Source organism: Lynx rufus, unplaced genomic scaffold (assembly GCF_022079265.1).
Source record: "Lynx rufus isolate CCGP_SWC_20201006 ecotype Redwood Valley unplaced genomic scaffold, mLynRuf1.p SCAF_18, whole genome shotgun sequence".
NCBI lineage: Eukaryota > Metazoa > Chordata > Mammalia > Carnivora > Felidae > Lynx > Lynx rufus.
The window spans coordinates 9,983,684-9,996,137 of record NW_025814832.1 but is presented as its reverse complement, the minus strand read 5'-3'; the positions used below and the strand labels follow the sequence as shown (position 1 = coordinate 9,996,137).

The 12,454-nt window shown below is 41.5% G+C and overlaps 1 protein-coding gene across 3 annotated transcripts in view; it reads right to left on the bottom strand.

Moving 5' to 3' along the window:
- AP2B1 (adaptor related protein complex 2 subunit beta 1) overlaps positions 1 to 9,993 on the bottom strand; it is a 127,715-nt gene extending 117,722 nt beyond the window's left edge. Inside the window, exons 1-2 of one of the 3 annotated variants that reach the window (XM_047080840.1) lie at positions 9,892 to 9,993; positions 2,782 to 2,841 (exon numbers count right to left, since the gene is read on the bottom strand). In XM_047080840.1, coding sequence (XP_046936796.1) covers positions 2,782 to 2,818 — 37 coding nt within the window. In that variant the 5' untranslated portion in view covers positions 2,819 to 2,841; positions 9,892 to 9,993. The other 2 variants (XM_047080842.1, XM_047080841.1) reach the window with 2 other exon arrangements.
- Between the last annotated feature and the right edge of the window lie 2,461 nt (positions 9,994 to 12,454).

Genomic DNA, 12,454 nt, shown 5'->3' with positions numbered 1-12,454 from the left:
GCAGAGAGAGAGGGAGACAGAATCGGAAACAGGCTCCAGGCTCTGAGCCATCAGCCCAGAGCCCGACGTGGGGCTCGAACTCACGGACTGCGAGATCGTGACCTGGCTGAAGTCGGACGTTTAACCGACTGCGCCACCCAGGCGCCCCTTAATATTTACTTTTGAGACAGAGAGTGAGCAAGTGAGCAGGAGAGGGGCAGAGAGAGAGAATCTCAAGCATGATCCACACTGTCAGTGCAGAGCCCAATGTAGGGCTCGAACTCACAAACCTTGAGATCATGACCTGAGCCGAAATCAAGAGTTGGACACTTAACTGAATCACCCACGTGCCCCTAATGATCACTTTTTTTAATGCTCAAATTATCTCAAATTTGGCAAGTGGAAGCCCCTTCAAACCATGCTGCTCCTTGATATGTCCCATCAATTTTTTTTTTTGCTTTCTGGCATAAGATGTTCATGTTCATCTTGTACTTTCCCTTGATGCACCCTGGAATCAGTTATTTCTCCAAAAAGTCCTGATTCCTTTTCCAAAGAGTCCTGATTCCTTTTAGTTGGAAATGATTTTTAGAAACCAAAGGGTATTTAGTGTCCTTTGCATCTACTCTGACTTGAAAGAAATTAGGATATTTAATCAGAAACTCCATAGTGTTATGGGGCGCTTGGGTGGCTCAGTCAGTTAAGCATCAGACTTCGGCTCAGGTCATGATCTCAAGGTTCATGAGTTTGAGCCCTGCGTTGGGCTCTGTGCTGACAGCTCAGAGAGCCTGGAGCCTGCTTCGGATCTGTGTCTCCCTCTCTCTCTGCCCTTTCCCTACTTGCGCTCTGTCTCTTGCAGAAAAGAAACTCCACAGTGGACACTCAATAAATATTTTCGGAATAAATACACACAATGAATCAGACAAGATAGAAGGACCCTTGGTTCTTCAAGACTAAACTTAGTTAAATCTGAAGACAGTCAGGAGGCCGAGGCCAGTAAATTACAATGGAAACAAGAAAGATAAATTCTTTTTTTTTAATTTTTTTTTTTTTTCTTTTCAACGTTTATTTATTTTTGGGACAGAGAGAGACAGAGCATGAATGGGGGAGGGGCAGAGAGAGAGGGAGACACAGAATCGGAAGCAGGCTCCAGGCTCCGAGCCATCAGCCCAGAGCCTGACGCGGGGCTCGAACTCACGGAGCGCGAGATCGTGACCTGGCTGAAGTCGGACGCTTAACCGACTGCGCCACCCAGGCGCCCCAAGAAAGATAAATTCTGAGGCAGAGAAGTTATATTTCATCCACTGGAAGAAAGGAGAAAAGGTCCATTTGAGGAGAAAAGTTGTTGAGGAATAAGAGGAATGATAGTTGTGTCACGGTTAGAATGCTTCAGTAAATATAAAGACTGCTAAATACAAAGCACAGAATCCTAATCCTGAAGAAAAGTAAATCTCAGCTTCTCAACAACAGGTTGAGAAGAATGAAACCAGTCTGTTTTTGATAGGAGGGCCATCTATCGCACTAGAAATGAACTATTATTTAGGAACAATTTTACAAAAGATGAGGAGTTTGGATTTTCCCAAGAATCCTTAGTTCCTAGACCCACAAATGTAAAAATCAGCATTACATTTCTGATTACAAAGACAATGATGTTAATAAATGCAAAGTTATTCAAGTAATCCACAGTCTATAACCTAAAAATCATGGAATTGATTCTAAAGGTTCCCTGTTTTAAGTATAAAGAACATATTTAGACAAAGCCCAGATAAAGAATGAGGTAGATCTGGGGCGCCTGGGTGGCTCAGTCAGTTGAGTGTCCGACTTCAGCTCAGGTCATGATCTCACAGCTTGTGGGTTCAAGCCCCGTGTCGCGTTCTGTACTGACAGCTCAGAGCCTGGAGCCTGCTTCGGATTCTGTGTCTCCCTCGTTCTCTGCCCCTCCCCCACTGGTGCTCTGTCTCTCTCTCTCTCAAAAATAAATAAACATTAAAAAAAAAATTAAAAGAATGAGGTAGATCTATATGGAGGGATATGAAAATATCAAGTTTCTATGTACTGTTTGCATGAAGTTTGTTAAAGATAAAAATTTTTTAAACATATGTATTAATACTTGCATTTATATGCACAGAAAAAGACTAAGGATACACCCTGAGTTCACCTAAGGAACAAGAATAAGGAGAAAGAGAAATTTCTTTTTTACTTTTTACGTGATCTGTATTGTTTTAATATTTAAAAAAAAATTTTTTTTAACGTTTATTTATTATTGAGAGACAGAGAAGGAGCATAAGCATGGGAGGGGCAGAGAGAGGAGGAGACACAGAATCTGAAGCAGGCTCCAGGCTCCGAGCTATCAGCACAGAGCCCACAAACTCGGGGCTCGAACCCACAAACCGCGAGATCATGACCTGAGCCGAAGTCAGACGCTCAACCAACTGAGCCACCCAGGTGCCCCTGCTTTAACATTTCCAAGTAAAAACTAAAAGAGAATAAATGTGCTGCTGCTTCCCTTTCTGCCTTCCTCAGACCTACCCATCTTCGACAAATTAAAATTGGATTTCATCCTTTCACCAAAACAGAACCTCCAAGCCAAAATGAAGTGCATCCCAGCTCTATCCATATTTAAAAGCCTATCCTTTAATAATTTATTCAAATACACCTTTCTGTACAAATAGTAGATCCCCAATGAGATAGTCCACAATATGCATGTCTAAAGAGGTCAGAACCATTCTAGGTGGGACAATCTTACACCACAATTTTTGAAGGAACTCAAACTCAAAAGTTCTTTAATCAAGTTTTCATACTTACCTTTTTTATTGGTTGTGAAGTACTTGGAGTCAGTCATGGTTTTGGATCTTTAATGTGCACCTACAACAAGAGAAAAAAATTCCTTTATCCAAATTATTGATGTCCAGCAAGGAATTCAACTACTTTTAAGAACATTTATAGGGGCGCCTGGGTGGCGCAGTCGGTTAAGCGTCCGACTTCAGCCAGGTCACGATCTCGCGGTCCGTGAGTTCGAGCCCCGCATCAGGCTCTGGGCTGATGGCTCGGAGCCTGGAGCCTGTTTCTGATTCTGTGTCTCCCTCTCTCTCTGCCCCTCCCCCGTTCATGCTCTGTCTCTCTCTGTCCCAAAAATAAATAAACGTTGAAAAAAAAAAAAAAATTTAAAAAAAAAAAAAAAAGAACATTTATAATAATTTCTGTACTCAAAATTGAGTATTTTCTTCCTTACCACCGTTATTGGTGATTCAAGAGACGCAAAGATAATTAAGAATGTAACTCTTGCCTCAAGGAACTAACTGGGGCAAAATAACAGGCTAAATGGAATGGACTGATAATATGAACCTATTATGGCTTTGTAATTTTATCCATAATTATCTCAACACCTCGAAGGTCTAAAGCTAGACCTTTTTGTAAATACATCTTCAATTAGGCACTCAAATATTTAAGATAAAAAAAAGTTTGTTTTGAAAGATCTCCCAATTACTTTCCATTCAGGAAAATGCGATTTACTCCCTACCTCAAGGGACGTATCCTGAAAACACATATCCTGAAGCAATGTTAAGGTCAAAGTAGAAAGAGAAAACAGTTGTGCCAACCTATTCACTATTACACTTGAGAAAAGGAATCTAAGAAAAAAAAGACTAAATTAATAGGACAATATTCTTTCACAACAAATATCTAGAGGCAAACATGCCTCATGCATGGATTTTTTTAATTACAGTTTTCATATTTCCAACAATCTACACTTAGCCCAAAAGAATAATATTCCAAAAGAATAACATTCTTCAATAATTCTTTTGTATTCCAAAAGAATATCACTTTACAGTTAAAAATAAGGCCAGAAAAAAAAAAAGAGAGAGAGAGAGATTTATTCAGTCACCATTGCATACAAAAGAGAATCAGAACTGGCGTTAAAACTTAAAAAGATCATGGATCTCAGCCTCAAGTTTAATACTTCTGTTCCAATTCCCAGGAAATTAATCCAGCTGACACATGGTTTTACTAGTAAAACAAAAATGGCATGGACTGGTCACATTTCTCCCTAAATAATGAGACAATGTTTTCTGATTTGAGAAACTCAAGACTTCATCCAAAGTACTTGGTATCTTTAAATGTATTAAAATTTTCTTTTAATAATATCCCTTCTGCACTCAAAAACCTGTATCTTCTTCCTTACCATCATCAACAATACTTACTACCAAATTTAGGACTGATGCCTGACACCTGCTCATTACTGTCATGCCACAACATGAGTGATCATAAATTTGGCAAACTTGAGTAATACCACATATGGCAAACAACAGTAAATATGGATCAGAGAGAAAAGACCTAAGCACTAAACAAATCGATGTAATTAAGGAAAAGGAAAAAGAGCCAAATAAACATGAAATAATGAAAACAGCCTGGCTCAAATTTGATCTCTAAAATGTGCCACTTGAACAACCTAAAGGAAATTAGACTCAGCTGAGATCTTTCCAAGTGGCTATTATTTACAGTCCTGATCCTTATGCAAGAGCGCTATAGGTTGTATCAGAATTTCACTGAATTCCCTTGTTAAAAGACACGAGCTAGAACTCACAAACATTATAGAATACAGAAATTCCCATTTTAGGGGCACCTGGGTGGCTCAGTCAGTTGAGCATCTGTCAGTGTGGAGCCTGCTTGGGATTCTCTCTTTACCTCTCTCTGCCCCTCCTCTGCTCATGCTTTCGCGCTTTCTTGCGTGTGCTCTCTCTCAAAATAAGTAAATAAAACTTAAAAAATTGTTTTGAAAAAAAAAAAAGAAATTCCCGTTTTGATAGTTGTTTAAAAAAAAATTTTTAATGTTTATTTATTTTTGAGACAGAGAGAGACAGAGCATGAACAGGGGAGGGTCAGAGAGAGAGGGAGACACAGAATCTGAAACAGGCTCCAGGCTCTGAGCGGTCAGCACAGAGCCCGATGTGGGGCTCGAACTCACGGACCACGAGATCATGACCTGAGCCGAAGTCGGACACTTAACCACTGAGCCACCCAGGTGCCCCGATAGTTGTTATAATTAAAAATTAACCTGTAACAGGGGCTTGCCTTCTGCAGTATTTTCATAATGCCTTTCTAGAAAAAATTTGAAGAATGTTATAATCATTTAATCCATTTACAATGTACACTAAATTTGAAATGGGCAAATTGAAGAAAGGGAGTCCTTCACATAAAAGACCTGGAATAAATCTGAAATTATCATGTAATAACTTACACATAAAAAGAGAGAAACGGCTATACAGAAACGATCACTAGAGCCTAACAGGAGAGCCATAGCTCAAGGCCATTATGGCTTAAGATGTTACTATGCCTATTAAGTCCAATAAGATCACCAAAACTTAAAACTTGTTTAGGATTTACAAACAAAATCTGCTTGGAATTTTTCACACTGCTTGTTTTTGCTTTTTAACATTTTATTTATTTTTGAGAGAGAGAGCGAGAGAAAGCACTCATGCTAACAGCAGAGAGCCCACTGCGGGGCTTAAACTCACAAATCATGACCGGAGCCAAAGTCAGATGCTTAACCGACAGAGCCATCCAGGTGCCCCCCCCACCCCCCCTGCCCAGTTTCTTTGAAAAGGGGCACAAAAATTGTTTTCTCAAGATCTCATATTCATATACACATATAAAAAAAATTTTTTTTTAAGTAACCTTCTTGCCCAGCCTGGAGCCTACCAAGGGTCTTGAACTCATGACCCTGAGATCAAGAGCTGAGATCAAAAGTTGGCCGCTTAACTCACTGAGCCACCCAGGCACACCAAACATATTCTTTTTTTTTCTTTTCGAGTTTTCCTTACTTATTTTGAGAGACAGTGTGTGACCATGAGCAGGGGAGGGACAGAGAGTGGGAAAGAGAGAATTCCAAGCAGGCTCTGCACTGTCAGCACAGAGCCTGATGTGGGGCTTGATCCCATGACCCATGAGATCACGACCTGAGCTGAGACCAAGAGTCAACGCTCAACCAACTAAGCCACCCAGGTGCCCCACATATTAAATTTTTAACAGTTTTAACCACAGTCTGTTAAACATAAAACTAACCTAGTCTGAAGTTCTACCTTTATTAATGACCCACACATTTAACTACCTCCCTTAAATTTCATTGTCAAGGAATATATTTCCCTATTCGTTGTGAGCACTGTGTTCTTAACTAGAGAATAACATACCCACCCACAAAATTTCAGGGAAGAGAGTCAAGTAATCTTAGATCCTAAATTAAGAATCTCTGCTCTTAAAGAAAGGAAAAACCTATCACTCTTAGTTCCTGCTGTTGGAAAAAACAGTAATGAAACATCTCTTACCCATACTGGCAGGAACACATTGTATTAAGTCAGTTCCTGGCTTAAGCCAAAAGAAAACTCCAAGAAAAATGAAAATAGTCTAAACAAAAACAAGTGGAAAGAGGTGGTAGTTGCACAACACTGGGATTGTACTACCTGTCACTATTCACTTTAAAATGGTTAATTTTGTTATGTGAATTACACTTCAAAAAAATTACATATGTATTTTTTAAAGGAGATAATCACAAGCCAGGGATGAACATAAGCAGATTCTCCAAAATACAAGATGGTGAAAAACGTAGTCTGCATTAGAAGCCAAAGAAAAAGAAGCCAAGATAGAGCTGAAAAAAATAGGGAAAAAAAAAAATCAAATATTCGCTGAAGAGCCTCAAAAACCAAGCTCTTCCCGAAAAAAAAAAACAAAACTTTTTTTTGTTCCTACAGGAGAACTCCAGGAAAAAGCAAAGGCATTATGGAGTTTGAACTCACACTACCTTTCCACCAGATCAAACTCCACAAGTCACTGACTGTTCTGAAGGCCTGCGGTTTGGCCTAGGGATATTGCTAAACAATGAAGCTATCACAGGGAAAGCACACAACCATTCTTACTTGACCTAGCCTGGAGTGTGGTGTCGCTGCATTTCAGAGAAAGCTTCCCTGCACAGGATTACATATCTGGATTTAACATAACCTAGTTTCTCCCAAATATAGGTTGTGAAAGACCCTTCTTTTTTTTTTTTTAATTTTTTTTTATTTTTTTTATTATTATTTTTTTTTATTTTTAAATTTTTTTTTTCAACGTTTATTTATTTTTGGGACAGAGAGAGACAGAGCATGAACGGGGGAGGGGCAGAGAGAGAGGGAGACACAGAATCGGAAACAGGCTCCAGGCTCTGAGCCATCAGCCCAGAGCCTGACGCGGGGCTCGAACTCAGGGACCGCGAGATCGTGACCTGGCTGAAGTCGGACGCTTAACCGACTGCGCCACCCAGGCGCCCCTTTAATTTTTTTTTTTTTAAACGTTTATTTATTATTGAGAGACAGAGCACGAGCTGAGGAGGAGCAGAGAGAGAGGGAGACACAGAATCCGAAGCAGGCTCCAGGCTCCGAGCTGTCAGCAAAGAGCCCGACGCGGGGCTTGAACTCACGAACTGTAAGATCATGACCTGAGCCCAAGTCGGTCGCTTAACCGACTGAGCCACCCAGGTGCCTCAAGACCCTTCTCTTCTATTCCTCCCTCCTCACAGTCCCCCTAAAGAAAATAAGGCAAGAAAAAAATTAATAGGGTCTCAATTTCAAATGGCTCTCTGGGAAATGGCGGCTAACTTAGACTTGGTGAGGCCACTAAGTCCCTTCTTTTCACACAGAGCTGGGCTTTACAGTTTGGTGCTCACAGCAAAAAAACTGGCAGGAGTTAACCTAATCATAGAGCAGAAAGGCCATTCGGCCATCTTTTATTACAAGTGTGAAAGGTGCTGAGATATTCCAACATCTCAATAATCAGAAATTTCAATGCAAAGATAATAGTGTCTTCCATTATCATTTAGCTCATAAGAAATCATAAGACATCTAATTACAATAGACACAAGATGTGACTTCTATTTAAATACGTCAGACTACCAGTACGCCTGGGTAGCTCAGTCAGCTGAGCATCAGACTTTGGCTCAGGTCGTGATCTCACTCATGGTTTGTGCGTTTGAGTCCTATATCGGACTTGCTGTCAGCGTGGAGGGCACGTTGGATCCTCTGCCCCCCCCTTCTCAAAAATAAACATTAAAAAAAGTCAGACTACAAAGTAATGTGTTAATATTATACAGTAAGAAGTTCAAAAGGTTTACATCCAATTCTTTTTTTTAAGATTTTATTTTTTTAAGTAATCTCTACACCCAGCATGGGGCAAGAGTAGCATGCCCTACTGAGGCCTGCCAGGCCCCCCTTTACATCCGATTCTTAACTGAAATACCAAAACTCTGGAAAATTTAAGCCTAGAAGTAAAGAAAGAAGAAAAGGAGAACGTATCATATCTAATTCACTCCTTGTCCAGCTTGGGTCAAATCCGTGCATAAAATGTAGTATTTTAAAATATGGACAGTGGGGTGCCTGGGTGGCTCAGTTGGTTAAGCGTCTGACTTTTGATTTCAGCTCAGGCCATGATCTCACAGTTTGTGAGTTTGAGCCCCACATCAGGCTCCGCCAGTGCGGAGGCTGCTTGGGATTCTCTGTCTCCCTCTCTCTGTCTCAAAATACATAAATAACTTAAAAAAAAAAAAAACACCTTTTTTTGAATAAATTAAAAAATAAAATAAAATATAGATGTTTAAGGGGAAAAAAAGATGGAAGAACTGGGCTTTCTTGAGTCTGTCTCTTAATTCACAGAATGTTAGCTTTGTGTTAATTTTACCACCCAACTTTCAGCGAGGCTGTCCGCAGAACACGCTATCCCTTTGCTTCGCTGGGAGTTTAAACTGTTAAGATACCTGCAAACAGTTCTCACCTTACCACCACGCTTAGTCATCATTGGAATGTGTTACACGTTTTCTTGTACAGCTGCATCTCCTTCATCTGCTGCTTTCTATTATTATTTTATAAGTGTACCCTGAGGCTAAGCAATACAGGCATACCAAGCAGGTAATTAGTCACTTAAATTGTTCCTCATTGAGACCACCTTCGTGGTCACACGGCCTTTTCTAAACTTACTGCGCTTTACTTTTAAACCACAATGATTAACAGTTTCTGGCATTTAAGACGCACTTCTTTTAAAAATCCGTTTAATGAAGCAGCAACACTTTATGTGCTCAGCTCCATAATGAAACAGCCAGGTGAGATCATTAACATCCCCGCCGCCCCCCACCCCCATAGAAGACTGCTCCTAAAACAAACAGCGTGAATAAATTCTTTCGATTCAAAGAATATGGAAATAACAGGCTGTTCCAGTTTCTTTACCTCTGGCTTAATCTACAGCCTTTCTCAAACCAGATCATTCCTGCTAAGCCCAGAAAGAAAAAATTCGGGGCTAAGATTTATCCCTACTTGCTTCCCCCACTCTCACATCGGGTCTGAACGTTTCTCCTCCCTTCCCCCCAAGTGTCAGGAATTCCTCTTCTGCCCCAGGTGGTCAAGATTCTAGGGATATGTTCCTCCATTACAAGGTGGGAGAGAGGTGTCGCTTATCCTCACATTACGGGAGACGGGAGAGGTTCGCCCATCAATGGACAAACCTGTGGGGGAATCCCTTTCCCCTTCTGCTAAGCTGGACACGTCCCACCTCTGAGTGAAAGACGCCAAGCGGGGAGGAAGGAAGGTTCTCCCCTTTGGCCTCCAGCCTCTACCGGCCACACCCCTGGCCTCTGGCCCCAACCCCCCGACCTCGAACGTATCTTCCCTCAGGTGCCCCCCAACTCCCAGCGGCCACACCCGAGGATTCCCTCGCCCCGCCAGAGCGGTGGAGTCCCTTTCTCCAACCCTCTTCCTCACAACGGTCACACCCGACGGCTCACTTCATACTCAACGGTCACGCTCCTAGGATTTCCTCTTCCCCCCGCCAGTGTCCAAGTCAACCTGGGGTCTCCCCCCAGCAGTGACGGACGCACCCCGAAGTTAGCCGCCTTGAACTCACCGGAGGCAAGGGCGGGGGTGGCGGCAGCAGCCAGAGAGCACGGCCCGAGTGGTGTTGTAATGGTTTCCTGCACGTCACGACTCCTTCTCCAGGTCTAAGCCACTGCGCAAAACCCACTTTGCCAGAGACAAAGATGGTGGACAGGAAACTCTGACGTCAGAGAACCTCGCCGCGCACCGTCATTCCCGCGCGCGGCAGAACCAGAAAGGCGGCGAGCTCTGTCGCCTTGGAGACGGACAGGCTTTCCTCGGAGACTGGATACTGGACCCAAGAGGGAGTTCAGTGGCTATACAGAGGGATGTATTAAACAAACTGTCGTTCTCTGGATTTGTTTCCTCGCACAGTTCTCTAAAAACTCTCCCATAGAAAGGGTGAAATATCCTGTTGGAAAACAGGCTGAGATGGCATCGGATCTGAATTTCTGAATTCAAACCCCTGCCTTGAGAATGACTGGGAAAGTTCCTTAATGTCTCCTTAACCTTAGTCTTGTCTGTGAAAAGGAGCCAACAATCTATCTCTTCCTGGCTTGGCAAGTTTCAGTGGGATAAAGTAGGTAAAGCACCTGGCTTGTAATAGGAGTGCTTACACAATAGTAAGTTACTTTTGGAAACCGAGACCTAGAAATCTCTGTACCTGTTTCTTAATTTTGCTGTGAACCTAAAACTGCTTCAAAAATAGTAAGTCTTTAATTTTTTTAAATGTGGAGAGTGAGAGTGCCTGGCGCAGTAGCTGAGGAAACCAAAATGCAAAGGAGACTGCGAAGTAGAAAAGGAGAAGGAAAAGCTGGTGGCTATAACTTTTTAGGATGTTTTTAGAGTTCTATGAAAGTAGGAACATACTAACCTATTCGCTCTTCTATCTCTGCGACCTAGCCCCCCTCCCCTCTCCAAAATTTGTTGAATGTGTAAATGTATGAATGATCAACAGTATCACTTGCTAGAGAGAAGAGGAAGGACTGAAAAGCGTCCAAGGATTTAGCAATGTAAAGGTCATCATTGCTGGGACCGTCAGTAGAGACAGAAGGCAAAAGCCATGCTGCAGAAGTTTGAGGATAATGGAGGTGAGGAAATGAAACCAGGAGTTACAAATAACAACGTAAGAAAATGTGGCTGAAAAGAGAAGATATATAGGATATTGGAAAGAGAGAATAGTGAGGATTTTTTTAAGTTCTATATTGATATTTTCTTTACACTATTTTTAGCAATACCATGAGTTCAATGATCTTTCCTACCCATAGGACTTCAAAATCTCTATCTCTAGCCTTGACCTTTTCCCAACTTTTCACCACCAAATTGCCAACCGCACTTATGGAAAATTCTATATTTATGGCCCACCCAAATTAAGCAAATCATGGGATGAGGGTTGCTGTAAAACCTGGTTCCAGTTACAATTCTCAGAAATCAGAGGTGGATTCATAACGAAGAAGCCACCAGAAAAATCTTAGAGACTTTGATTCATATGCCTCTTCTATTCAAAACCTTTCAACAGCTCCTTTATGCTTAATATGTCCAAAACCTATCCTTCCCCCAGCTCCCCGAAGCTCTATGCTCTTTAGTTTTCTCATCTATAAAATGGGGAGATAGTAATATTTAATCAAAATATTGTTATAAGGATGAAGGGAATTAATATATGTAAAGCACTTAGAACTATGGCTGCACATACTATGTATGTATTTGCTGCGTGATTATCTCGATAAATTACACTACATTCCTCAAGCCAGAAACCTGGGGTCATCCTTGATTTCTCTCTCCTTTAATTGTCACATCCAATCCATCTCCAAGTTGTCAATCTACCTTCAAAATAAATCTTTAATTCATCCAATTCCCTCTATTCCACCTCATTAATACAAGCCACCATCACCTCTTGCCTGGAATACTAGAAACCTCAACTTTTCTCCCAACCATTATCCACACAGCAGCCAGTTTTGTTTTTGTTTTTTTTTTTTTAAGTTTACTTGTTTTCGAGAGACAGAGACAGAGTGCAAGCAGGCGAGGGACAGAGAGAGGGAGACACAGAATCTGAAGTAGGCTTCAGGCTCTGAGCTGTCAGCACAGAGTCCGACGTGGGGCTGGAACTCGTGAACTGTGAGATCATGACTTGAGCTGAAGTTGGACGCTTAACTGACTGAGCCACCCAAGTGCCCTTAGGTTTTAATTGCACTTATTTTGAAGTATAACAAACATTTTATAAAAAGTGCACACATTATAAATGTAAAGCTCGGATGAATTTTCATAAAGTAAACATAAGCACATAACCATTACAGGGTCATCTTAAAAATACAAATCTCATCGTGATTCTGGTATTCTTCCGTGAATTCCCATTGCACTTGGGCTAAAATCCAGTCTCTTTCTCATGGCCGGAGTCCTTGCGTGGTTTGGCCTCTACCTCTCTAACATCATTTTATGCCTTTCAGTTACTCTTCATTTTTCCTTTTGCTAGCTATTGCAGCCCTCAAATATGCTAAACTCTTTCCCATCCTAGGGCCTTCACAAATACCGCTCCTTCTACCTAATACTACCCCCTCCTCCCGCAACTCCTCACATGGCTGGCTCATAATTTAGGT